Below are 12,790 nucleotides of genomic sequence, written 5' to 3'. Positions count from 1 at the left end.
TAGCTACAGAGCCATCAGAGTAGAAAGAAGGAGGGAACGATGATAAGGTAAAGTTGTTAGAAAGGTTTGTGGCAAGGTGCCAGAAGGAACGGGAGGAATTCGAGTTGGAGAGTTCAGAGCATATAGTACGCATGAAATTATTTTTTAGCAGAGCTAAGAATACACTTAGGATGATTCCGGCCAGAAATATAAAAAAGATGTGATTCAGGGGTGGGTTGGCTCTGGTACCTTTTATAGGCCCTCTCCTTGTTGTGGACAGCATTAGATCAAGCGTGATTACACCAAGGCTTCCTGGCATTAGTCAAGGGATATGAGAAAAGAATGTATGCTGGTTGGCTTCCACCTAAATATAAAAGCAGGTACAATGGAAGCAGTCCCTGGCGGGGGACTTCATCTTCAGGTTAGGAGGAATTTTTCAAACAGAAGAGTTAGAAATATTCTTTATTAATCCCTTTGATACAAGTGGTCTGTCTGAAGTTTAATAAAAGCGCGTGTAGGTAGGAAACACACACACACACACACACACACACACACACACACACAGTGTAGGTTAATATAAAATGCAAGTGCTGAGGGCAGGCGTGTATTGTGTGAGAACGTTTGGGTTGATTTATTGTATTGCTTCATCACAAGCAGCAATGGCAGCCTTAACAACCTCGGGATCCACGTCGCCCCTCGTCTTCACTTTGTGTCTGCCGTTGCTCCTGCACTTCACCTTGACCCTTCCTGCTGCCCTCTTCTGACGCTCCACCAGGTCACTGCTCGCCTCATCCCACTCGGCTGACCTGGGGTGAGTGGGAGAGATCAGGGTGAGAGCGAGAGGAAAGGTGAAATGAAATAAAAGGGATGAAGAGCATACCGGCTTGCACACACACACACACACACACACACACACACACACACACACACACACACACTCATTCGCTTTCTCTCTTTCTCTCTCAGGTAATAATAATAATAACAAAAACAATAATCATCATCATCCAATCCTACATTGCCTCGTGAGGAGTGTAGGAACCCGGGTCTAGGCAAGTTGGTCCTGACATTTAAGATGAGAGTGACCAGCCTCACTCATCCCTGAGTGGCATTTCATGAGCAATAAACCCCAACCATCCCTTGGATACAAACCTTCACCTGCTCAATCCGATTGGAGCGCAATAATTACCCACTAAACCACCAGACGCCAAAACTTGGTTATATGGTTACCACCCAGCATAGTAAATGGTTTCCTGGTGTACAGGAAACCATTTGGCTTTTCACTCAGTGTACAGTAGAGTCACCCACAGGCAGAAGGAAGAGGAAAGAATGAAGGAAAGGAAGGCAGAAGAGGGAGTGTAAAGTCACCCGTAGGCAGAAGGACAAAGAAAGAATTATGGAAGGAAAGGCAGAAGAGGATGGAAGGAAAGAAGGATGGAGGACAGGAAAGGGCAGACACCCGAGAGCAGCACTACATCGAGTGAGTGGATGGTGAGCGCCTCCACTTACCACAAATAATAATAACAATGATAATAATAATATTTATTATTATTATTATTATTAGAAGAAGAAGAAGAAATATGGGTGCTAAGGAGGACAGCTAAGGTGGGGTGAGAATGCCTAACAACAATACAAGGATCAAAATGGCAGACATACAGTATTTTCTGCCCAAATCTTTCTACAGATTAAGACTTACAAGCGTCTGATTGACATTCCAGGTCCCTCAAACAGCTCTGGCTTATGAAGAAACTGGGGTAATGACGGATGAGAGGAGAAAAGGGATAAAAGGGAGGAAAGATTAGATTTGTGCCTATAGACCGGATGGTGGTCGAAAAGTCAGAGGTTGGAAATTTGCTAAGTTCCGGTCCTGCCCCACTACACAGCCCTTATTATTCAGTCAACAACAGCATCCCTAATTATACCGCTGGATGAACAGGAATGAGGGGAAAACGATAGTTACGTGCGAGCGAGCGCAGCGAGCGAAGCAAGCAAGAGTAACGAAGCTATGTTTACATTCAGCTGAGAATTGAGCTGCCCGACACTACCAGGCCCGGCCCGACATGACACGGAAGACAGCGATGGTTTTCAGAGGCTAATAACTTTTCCATTATGTGAGATGGAGGAGAAATTCTTTCATCAGGAAGTAGATACATTCAATAAATTTTGTTTTTAGCTTTATATTTACCCATGAGACCAAAAAAAATCCTTGGAATCCCAGCTTTCCAAGGGAATGTACCGAGGGCTTCAACTGACATGCCCCACGATGAAATCGAATTAAAGCAATATGAAAGTGTCACATGCGCGGTATGAGCTGTTTTTCACATTCATATATTGATTGTGCGTGTACACACGCGTGCATTTGTGTGTGTGTGTGTGTGTGTGTGTGTGTGTGTTTGGGAAAAAAAAAAATTCAGAAAGTAAATATTTCAGCTCAATTATTTTACTGCTATTGTTCAACTACCTCACCAGAAATGCTGAAAGTTTACATCAAGACGATATTATGATGATTGCCGTATGTACAAAAGCTCGCTTGCTCGTCACGTGCTCACAACGTGCACTTGACTGGTATACAACTACTGACAGGCCACCAAGTGAAGTGGTGGCCAGTTAGAGGAAATGGTTTGTAAGATCGATCTCATGCTGTGACAGAGAGCAGCTTAAGCCCATTGTGTGTGGACATCTTTCATTCCCGGATCTTTCTAACCATGCTTTCTAGCTCTGTGTGTGAATGATGGGTGTTTACTGTGGTGGGGAAGGTATGGATGCAGCCCCGTGTCCACAACTACTACCAAAACTCAGAAGAGAATAATGGCAGATTACGATCCAGACTCTCCTGAAACCGAGCCGGGTGACAAACAACACCAAACTGGTACTGCTCTTCTAGTGATGAACAAGAGAACCATCTGATTACATATATTATCCCGTCTGCCGATGATGCTCCTATTTTCAATAAGCCCAGGATCCTCACAACAGCTATCACCCAGTTGAGTTTTGTAAAATGTTGCCACGAAGATGACCAACAGGTGCTGGGCCGTGGCTCAGCCCTAATGGTCAAAGTCTTAGCCAGCGTCGTCAAGGATATGATGTCGCCCAAGGAATCAATGACACAACTTGGAATATGAACAGTGAACTACAGAAAGGCCATTACCAACCCAAGCCCATGAATCACCAATGGCAGGATTGGTACTATCGACAGGGGGGTGTCTGACCAGAAACTGTGCCAAGATCTTTCCTCTGGTGGTTGCCAAGCTGAGACTTTGGACATCCACCGTCTCCCTGTTTGGGCTCCAGATGAAAATGATCTGCTTCACTTGGCCACTTTCATTTAAAGACTCGTTCAGGCACGCAGTCTTCCCAGTCAGTCCCTAACATTTCCCTCTTATTCGCTGCAAAAACTACCACCTCTTTGTCCATAGCCACATCACTTACTGCAATAAGGATCGAGGCTCCATGTGCAGCAGGAATATCCTTTCCATTCCCCTGAGAGAGAAGCATGCAGTAGATGCTCCCAATTGCTACCTGTGTAGGGGTGGCCATAGGGTGCTCTCTGGACTGTGCCCTGTCTACAGAAGAATGAACACCACCAACCGCTAGCCCAGGAATGGCACTGCTACTCTTCAGAATGTCAGTGCCCAACTACGTGACAACACATTCTCCAAGCACTTCCACCAGCTTCGACCTCACCTTCTGGCTAAGCAAGACCCACACCATCCAAGCAATGGCCTGTGTCGAAGACATATGCCCCTGTCACCAACCAATACCCTCCACTCCTCAAGGATTTAGACACTGACTCCTCCGATGTAAAGACTGTGACAGATGTGACCTCCATCTTGGTAAGGGCGGTGAATTGGCATTGTTTGTGCATTCCTGAGTTCCTCTGTATCCTTTGTGCATTACAGGAGTGGTGGCCTAGATTCCCTTATTTTAAGGGTAGTCCTTCAGCAGGCATGGTGCACAGTGCATCTGTGCTACAATCCCTGCTTATCAATTTCCCAAGAAGAATTCCAGCTCTATATCTGTCATTATCCCACCCTAGCTCTGGTCATGGGAAATTTCGATAGTAGGCACCACAGGTGAGAACTGACACATCCTCCTCCCTCCTTCAGTAACACAGGCTCTGCTCTTTTCCTCCTATTCTTTCACCATCCTTCTGTGCGTTCTCACTCCTCCTGGCTTCCCTACATGCACTGACCTTCACGCTGGTAGGTTTCTCTCCACTCCATTCCTACATCCTCGTTGCCTGGACCCTAGCCGGCCTCTGTGGAACTTTCGATCAGGAAACTGGAAATCTTTCCTGGTGGCTTATCTGCCACTTCCATCTTCAGCCCTCCCCTTACAAGAAGCAGCTGAAGACATTTCAATAGGACTGAAGGCTGCTGGGGGGGACGCTTTCCATTTTACATCAAATCGCTGCTCATCGAGATCTGGGTTTCCATGGTAGACTGTGGAATGTCAAAAGGCTGCACGAGACCATCGCCAAGCGTGGTATTCTTGGAAAAGGCACGGAGTTGGCTTAGCACACTTAATCTCATGGAAGCAGATTTTACAAGACAAGTGATATGATCTCTCTTAGATAAATCCCAGGAGAAGTATGTTCAAAGATGATACAAGATTGAGTTGGGTATTGTTAAAAATTAGAAGATATTCTAGTGGTAGATTCTGATAGGTTGATAGATGTCAGAAATGGGAGTTTGATGTTTTAAAAAAGACAAAATTACCTTTTCCCTAATCAGAGATATGAGCGAAGTCAGACATTAAGTGTCATAGCCTCATCCCTTATTTGTTGAAGTAACTACTGAGATGGACGCTGCGGGAAGCGAATGGAAAGGTGAAGGTGAAGTTATAAGTTCATAAGTGAATAGGGTTGATGTACAACTTAGAAGGACATTGATGAATAGAAGGAAGAGAGTTGGGGATAGGACAGTCCAGAGGAACACCACTACTGATGGCGTTACGAGAAGAATGGTGGCCGTCTACAACAGCAGCTGTAGGTCAACCAGAAAGGAAGCTAGAGATGAAGACACAGGTAGAAGGATACGAACCATAAGAGGGCAGTTTGGAAATTAAAGATTTATACTAGACTCGATCGAAAGCGTTTGTGATGTCAAGTGCAATTAGCAAAGCTTTCGCCAAATTCCCAAAAGGAGGATGACCAGGAGTCTGAAAAGTAGGTGAGAAGATTGTCAGTGGTGCATTCCTAGCAGAACCCATACAATCTCTTAAATGTGCGGCTGACTCCCTTCAGTCCTGGCTAAGAGACAGGTGCTTCGCCATCAGTACCAATTGAATTGCGGTCTTGGTCCATACACTCAAGAAAATCCTATTACTCCCAGTGATTTGCGTACTCAGTTGCCATTCCCCTCCGAAGGGACCACACCTACTTCGGCATGCAAACTGATGGTCCTGTCTTTACATGAAAGTTGCACATTGACCACCTATGCCTTTCATTTTCCTAATGCCTGTACATCATCCATCGCTTGGCTGGTACGTCATGGGGGGCCAACCGTAATGTCCTCCTTCACTATGATAGTGTAGGCATACTCAGCGGCATTACCTATGGGAGTGTATTGCATAGGGCAGCATCGCCCACAGCTATCTGCAAGCTGTATGTGATTAAGAACAAGACTTTCTGTATCGGCATTGGAGCAGTATGTTCCTAAACTACAATATCCCTGCATGCTGAATGGGGCCTGGTGCCCCTCCAAGACCATTGCTGTCAACAGGACTGCATCACACTTTGCAAAGTTATGTCCCTCCCAGCGCCTCACTCTCTTCTCAACCATTGTTTGTCCCTGGACATCTCTTCCATCTGCCCTCACTGGCGTCTCAAGTTCCATGCCCCATCCTGTGTCTGATCCTTGCGTTATTTCCAAGACCTCTCCCTCCGTCCTCCTACCTGCTCTCCAACCTCCCAGTCACCCCTGTCCCTTCCTGGGTTGATTAGTCTCCTTACATCTCCTTCAACTTCCCTTCACTATACACCAGGTTCCATCATCTTCATCTGGCATTGGACATTTACAATGAAATGACAGCAACACTCTACCTAGACAACTTCCGGTTCGTCACAAATGGATCTTATATTGACTTCCCACCCTCCACCTCCATGGCCATGTCTTACAAACATCTGACAGTATGCCACTCTTGGTGGATCAATCCTCTTCACTTGAATAGCTCCTATCAGCTATAAGCTGTCTGTCAAGCTCTCTCATTCGTATGATCCCACCTCCTGCCTCAGAAAGCTGCCCATTTTACAGACAGTCCTCTCTCTTCCTCATTCTTTCCTGAACATCAACCACAGACTCGTTGCTGGTGTATACCATTCAATACCTCCTCTTGTCCTTCTGTAGTTGTGACTGAATCATTCGCCTTCAGTGGGTACCTGCACACTCTGGTGTCAAAGATAATGAAATTGCTGCTGCTGCTGAGAAGATGGCACACACCACGGCATTTCTAGACCCTCATCCACTAGCACTGAACACCTATCGGTACTTAATCCACCAAACATGCCACAGTCAGTGGGATTCCTCTCTCCGGCTTCTACTTCCCTACTCTTGGCCACTATTGAACAGCCCTCTCAGCCTTGGGCCAGATTAACAGACAGAACTACTGACATTCTTTTGACTAGACTCCACATCGGACACACAGATATACATTCTCACTAATATCGCTTACGACTTTCCCGTGACCCCTACAGGCCTTGGTGCTGGACTACTGTTGTGACAATTGCTCACTTCCTTTTGTACTGTTCTCTCATCCACCCGCACAGAATGACACTTCAGACTAGACTCGTGACTATGGATTTCACCTTTTTCACACAGTCGATTTGGGGAAGGCAGTGGCTGAATCGGTATAGAGGCGGCCTTCAGTCCTAACAAACCCAAGCTCGAATCCCTGTTTGGGTAGGGAACATCTTAAGGATTTGAATTGCATTAAGCAGACATTTCTAATCTACCTGACGACCCACCGAAGTGGCATAAAAATACCCACGCTAATACCAGTACACCAGTCCTGAACGAGACAACCTTAGCATGTATTGTTTATGAAACGGGAGTATTAGCACCGGAGTGACCAAATATGAAAGTGTGTGGCACAAAAGAAACTGCTGAACTTCACTGAACGAACTATCAGGTTTGTGCTCACACATACACACACACACACACACACACACATCAAATTTTCTATATCCTGACATCCTGCAGTCGGTTCAGTACGGTGAGATAGTTTCTGCTTCGTTCTTGCTCTGTCCAGGATGTTTTATTCACCAATACACAGGTCCACCAAGCTGAATAATGTCTAGTAGCAGCAAGAACAAAATACACCCAGATGACGTTGGTATTCCTTTCATCGTGCTATCCCATTATATTCAACCAATTAACGATCTCTAGCAGCAAAGGGAACAATTTAGACTATACTTAATCCCTCCAGTTCGTAAAAAGCTCCTCTGACCTGAATAAATTGGTACGGATACGTTGAGAATACAGTTAAAAGACCTGACCCGACAAAAAGGGTAAGGGGGAAAAACTAACGACCTCGCAGGAAAGGTTAACCGCGTACTGAATACCGAAGACATTTATCAGAAGCAAGAAGAAAATAAATCGGTATAAAATAGCTCTTTTAACTGTGAAGAAAAGACTCGTTTTCCCCAAAATATGAATTTTGAAGGTTTATGTGTAAAATAAATGGATATTTTAAATTATATATATATATATATATATATATATATATATATATATATATATATATATATATTTTGCACTGATAATAATTCTCCTCCTCCTATACTTCCTGTTATTGTTTCTGGATACCCCTTTGTTGCGTACCAGGAACTGCATATTTAACTCTTAGTAACCCACGACGATTACACTTGACTTAGTAACCCTCGATGATTACACTTGACTTAGGAAAACTCTTATAATGTTTTTTGCGATCTTTGAATTAATTTTTGCTTACTGACGCCTATATTCAGCTCAGGAAAATTCGAGACAGCAATAGGGTTAACGTCTGACTGATTTTGCTGTTACTCTCCCGTTTTTCAAAGTACCGTGAACACAACTTTTTTTTCATCAAACTGCGTATTCAGTGATCAGTTTCGTTATCATTACGGACACATTAAACTTTTCTTTTTACTATTATTTTTATCATCATTCTTATTTTGAATCTGATTCCCCCGATAGATGAGGTAAGGTAGATTCAAGGAAAAAAAGAACTGATGAATGTGAAAGACCACGGAGGCCTGCTCACCTAGCTGTCCAGTGTGTGTGTGTGTATCTATCTATCTATCTATCTATCTATATATATATATATATATATATATATATATATATATATATATATATATATATATATATATTCACACACACAGAACTTTGGAGATGCATTTTACATTGCATATTTAGACAGTAAGCTATAGTTCGTTCACACATACCTGACCAAGGTATTCGTTTATCTCTAGTTGTTCCATGTAGTTCAATCACAGAGAAAACAGCGCTAAGGCTTTTATGCCTTAAAATGTCTCATCTTCTTGATTAGAACCCTCTTCCCATATTAACACTGCTACAGTTCAGCATTTATGACGCGGAGGTGGCAGTTGTAGGCCAAGTTAGGGTAAGAGGGTTATAACAAGTGAAATATGAGGTGCGAAGCACTTGTCATGTAGTCCTTCTTACACTGACAGAAAACCTTTATTTTTTTCAATCAACATTGCATTCCGATTACACAATAAATTTTAACATCAAACTGTATCCACAAGCCATTTTCTATTATTGATTACACAATGGTCTTTACCATCTTCATCCTAATCCCTATTTCCACCTAAATATGGCGTCAGGTAGGAATCACAAGTGAGGTGAGAGAGAGTATTTAAGTGGAAGAATTATCAACAGCATGGCCAGTGAAATGATGCATACAGTAATGGACATGTGTGAAGACTCACCTCTTTTCACGCTCGTCCAGTTCATCTTCCACCTCAGTCACGTCCACCTCGACCCATCCCTCTTCGTCCAGCTCATCGCCAAGAAGGCCAGTCAGGGAGGCGTCAGGGAGAGCCATGGCGAGTGGGTGTGGGTCTGGTGCAGGGTGACCACCAACCATCGCTGCCACCAACAGCAGCAGACAGGACGAAAGAACAAATGTGGCTGTCTTCATGTCCGCTGCTCTCTGTGTTGTGATGATACCAACCCGCACCCTGTGTACTATATATATCCCGGACACACACACACACACACACACACACACACACACACACACACAATACAAACAAAGGTACTGCCGCAACAACAGAACAGTGAAATCCCCGCCATTTAGTCGTCCTGCTGAACAAAGGTTTCTTTATCCTTGGCCCCGATTCATAAATATACCTCTGCATGGCCCTGTTTTTAATTTGTCTTGACCTTTTTTTTATACAGAAGATGAACAGAGAATAAATAAATAAATCTATAAACCAGATTACAGGTATCCTATGTTCATAAATAAATCTAAAAAATGACCTTGAATTGCTGTAGATTGAAGTTTGAAGGGTAAGTAATCTTGGGAAGCGAGTTCCATAGAGATACATTTCGGGGAATAAAAGAATTCCGATAAGCATTAGTTCTGCAAAATGGCAGTGTGACAGTCTAGTTATGCTCGCTGCTAGATGCCCGTGCAGCCCTTCCCGTCATTCCATCCTGAGTACTGAACTGTAAAAACTACTAACTGTTCGCTTTTCACCCTAACTTTACCTAAAATTGTCATCATTCCATCCAGACCGCTGAGTCACAACAATGCAGTACTATACCATGGTGCTAGTCACGAAAAAGTGCTATGGAGACGATTCAGACCTGTAGTATTGTCTACTGTCTGCCACTGAGCTATGTAAAATAAGCTGCAAATGAACTCAAATTTGGGCCAAATTAAGGTAAAAAAAGAGTATAGGATCTGACTTAGCAAAAGAATTCTTAGTTATGACTGGAACCTGATGGTCAGGTTCTTTGACGATCATCCTCCATTATAATAAACAAAGTACTATTTAACACCTTCCTGTCCGTGTCCTTGCTGCGATAACAAATTCAAGTGGTGTGTGGGAGTTGGCCGTACATTCGTTCGTGAATCTGGGCGCCATTATCCACACTCCGATGCTGGCTTTGTCGTGGCTGGCGTCATTACTTAGGTATTTTCCCAGAATGGGCATCACACGTAGAATATACACAATACAACGGCTCTGATGTAACCAACAGGAGGCCGTTATTCCCACTGACAACCTTGGTACACAATCGTGCCAGTAAATGAATGCAGCTCAGGACTCAGATGAAGTTTCTGATATATTTTCCCAGAATATTATTAGGAACGTATGTTTAGTCACGTAGGTGTCTCGCCACAACATTGTTTATGGATGGTTAGTAGGAAAAGAGGTTTGGTCGACAAGGATAGTATGTAAAACAAAATAATGAAGGCGTGTAGTGGTGTGGTGGAGGTTGGTGTTGGGGATGAACAATGATCACTCTCAGGCTCCTATGACTCATTCGCAGCTAAATAAAATCGTTTGGTGCCGTCTGGCATCGAACACTAGAGTTGTCCTCACCATGAGAGGGTTAATGGCACTAGTATTAATAAACATACACGTAGGCTCCTGTGACTCATTCAAGGCCGAATAAACTCGTCTGGCGTTAGCTGCAATACAACACTTGAATTGTCTCGAAAATGAGATCATTTTCAGTGTTATTTGTATTGCACCAGAGCAAAACCCCAGATACAAAAGCCGTAAAATACGGGCCTGTATTCTCCTCGGTTAAGTAAGCTCCCTAAGACCATTTCCTAATCAATTTATTTTCCTTATTACACCTTACTGTCCTATTCTGTGAATTTATATCCTTCTAACGTCGCCATACCCTGCATAAATAACGTACAGACGGATATTAATCAGCCATGTCAAAAAATAAACAGCAAAGGAAGAGGTGCTAGGGAGCATCCTTAGCCGATGAGACTGCGGGCCTCGGTAAGGAAACTCGGTAAGGAAGCATTGGAAGGGTAAGTAGTAGAGGAACAGGTATGGCGGAAAAAATGAATCGTGATTTAGCTTTTGAAGGCGGACAGGTGCAACAATATTTCCATCGCTGTAATGGTCACGGCGAGTCTGCTAGTGTATTGCAGGTGAGGCCAGACGGGTTTATTCTGGTGACAGTAAGTCATACGAGGCTCAGTGTTATTGCTGTCAACATTAACTCCCTCGTCTACCACTGGTTATTGACACATTTGTCGTTCGGTGATCAAGGTGCACTGGGGTTACGTGGCTATGCCGGTAATGTGGCAATGTCACAGTAACTTATAGTGTTTGCACTTATCACTTATCCGATTTTACCTATAATAATAATAATAATAATAATAATAATAACAATAACAACAGCAACAACAACAACAACCCCAACAATAACAACAATAACAACAATAATAATAATAATAATAATAATAATAATTTTAATAATAATAATAATTTTAATAGTAATAATAATAATAGTAGTATTAGTAGTATTAGTAGTAGTAGTAGCAGCAGCAGCAGCAGCAGCAGCAGCAGTAGTAGTAGTAGTAGTAGTAGTAGTAGTAGTAGCAGCAGCAGCAGCAGCAGCAGCAGCAGCAGCAGTAGTAGTAGTAGTAGTAGTAGTAACAATAATAATGGACTCTAGACCTGTACTGCAGTTAACCTCAGGCCAGTTTATTCAGCAGGAGAGTGAGTCATGGGACCCAAGCGTGTTAGCCAGAGTGTTCGACAACCTAGCAGAAAATTGGAAGAAAATCCTATTAACAAATTAGCTTTATACGGTGGCTGGCACAGGAAAATTGATGGCTGCTAATACATGGAAATCAGGTTTAGACCGGGACTAATCATATTTTTCATTTATACTTTTTTCTTTCCACATCCTAACGACTTTATTCAATTCTCGACAGATTTTTCGAATATGGTGAGTTCTCCTAAGCTTAACCCCTTCACACCGATGACGTACAGTACTTCTCCTTGTATTCTTTGCTCTATAAGACGATTTTATTAACTTTAAGCGATGCGTTGTTAATTAGAGAGGTTAAATCAGGCCTCCATTTACACCCCCCACCACAAGATATCTAAATGATAATAATAATAATAATAATAATAATAATAATAATAATAGTAGTAGTAGTAGTAGTAGTAGTAGTAGTAGTAGTAGTAGTTATAATAATAATAATAATAATAATAATAATAATAGTAGTAGTAGTAGTAGTAGTAGTAGTAGTAAACATTATGATTGGTCAGGTAACGGCAAGTATTGAAGGGGTTCACACCTCTTTCGTATCAAGCCCCCACCTTCTAATCCCGCACTGTTACTTAAATGTTATCAGGACCACTTGACATACACGTAATCAGTCCCTGGGCCGTATTTACTTCAGCCTACGATGTATTTGTTTAAGTTCTTATGACTTATCTCACTCATGCAGCTACCAGACACTTTAGAACACAAGCTACACTTAATTACAACGTGAAAAATAGGAGTAAACAATCCCCCGCATTTTTCACCGCTACGGAGATTTCTAAGAACTGGCTGATATCCTTTGTAAATAAGCGTCCCTGTTAGCATGGAACTGACAGTGTTTATTAAGGCACAGGTAAGGTAAAAGCTGTGGTATATCCTCCAATAACAGACAACGTTTTATGAACTCAGTCAGTTTTCAAAACCATAAACAAACCTCTCATTCAGTTTTGTAAGGGATTCAGATCAACATCGCATAAACATTAGGATCTCTGCATCCACAGGCTGTTGATAACACCTGACAGTTGGCGTTATGTCCCTCATGATCGCAGCAGTTCCATATT

At 42.8% G+C, this 12,790-nt stretch overlaps 1 protein-coding gene across 1 annotated transcript; it reads right to left on the bottom strand.

Moving 5' to 3' along the window:
- Nucleotides 1–510: 510 nt before the first annotated feature.
- Nucleotides 511–9,125, bottom strand: LOC145396375 (uncharacterized). The gene is made up of 2 exons (XM_080269768.1): nt 8,909–9,125; nt 511–785 (listed from the first exon to the last, which is right to left on the bottom strand). The coding sequence occupies exons 1-2, from the start codon at nt 9,118–9,120 to the stop codon at nt 611–613; spliced, it is 387 nt and encodes a 128-aa protein (XP_080125894.1). The 5' UTR covers nt 9,121–9,125; the 3' UTR covers nt 511–610.
- Between the last annotated feature and the right edge of the window lie 3,665 nt (nt 9,126–12,790).

Source organism: Coenobita brevimanus, chromosome 37, assembly GCF_032717465.1.
Source record: "Coenobita brevimanus isolate Jiangsu-jjx chromosome 37, ASM3271746v2, whole genome shotgun sequence".
Taxonomy (NCBI): Eukaryota; Metazoa; Arthropoda; class Malacostraca; order Decapoda; family Coenobitidae; genus Coenobita; species Coenobita brevimanus.
The sequence above is the reverse complement of the archived record's forward strand: the minus strand, read 5'-3'. Positions and strand labels throughout refer to the sequence as shown.

What these genes read in the sequence shown, in the direction of transcription:
- LOC145396375 (XM_080269768.1), bottom strand. Translation starts at nt 9,120, where the DNA reads ATGAAGACAGCCACATTTGTTCTTTCGTCCTGTCTGCTGCTGTTGGTG. An exon ending in CTGGACGAGCGTGAAAAGAG is followed by an intron (nt 786 to 8,908) that starts GTGAGTCTTCAC and finishes CACTCACCCCAG; the next exon opens with GTCAGCCGAGTGGGATGAGG.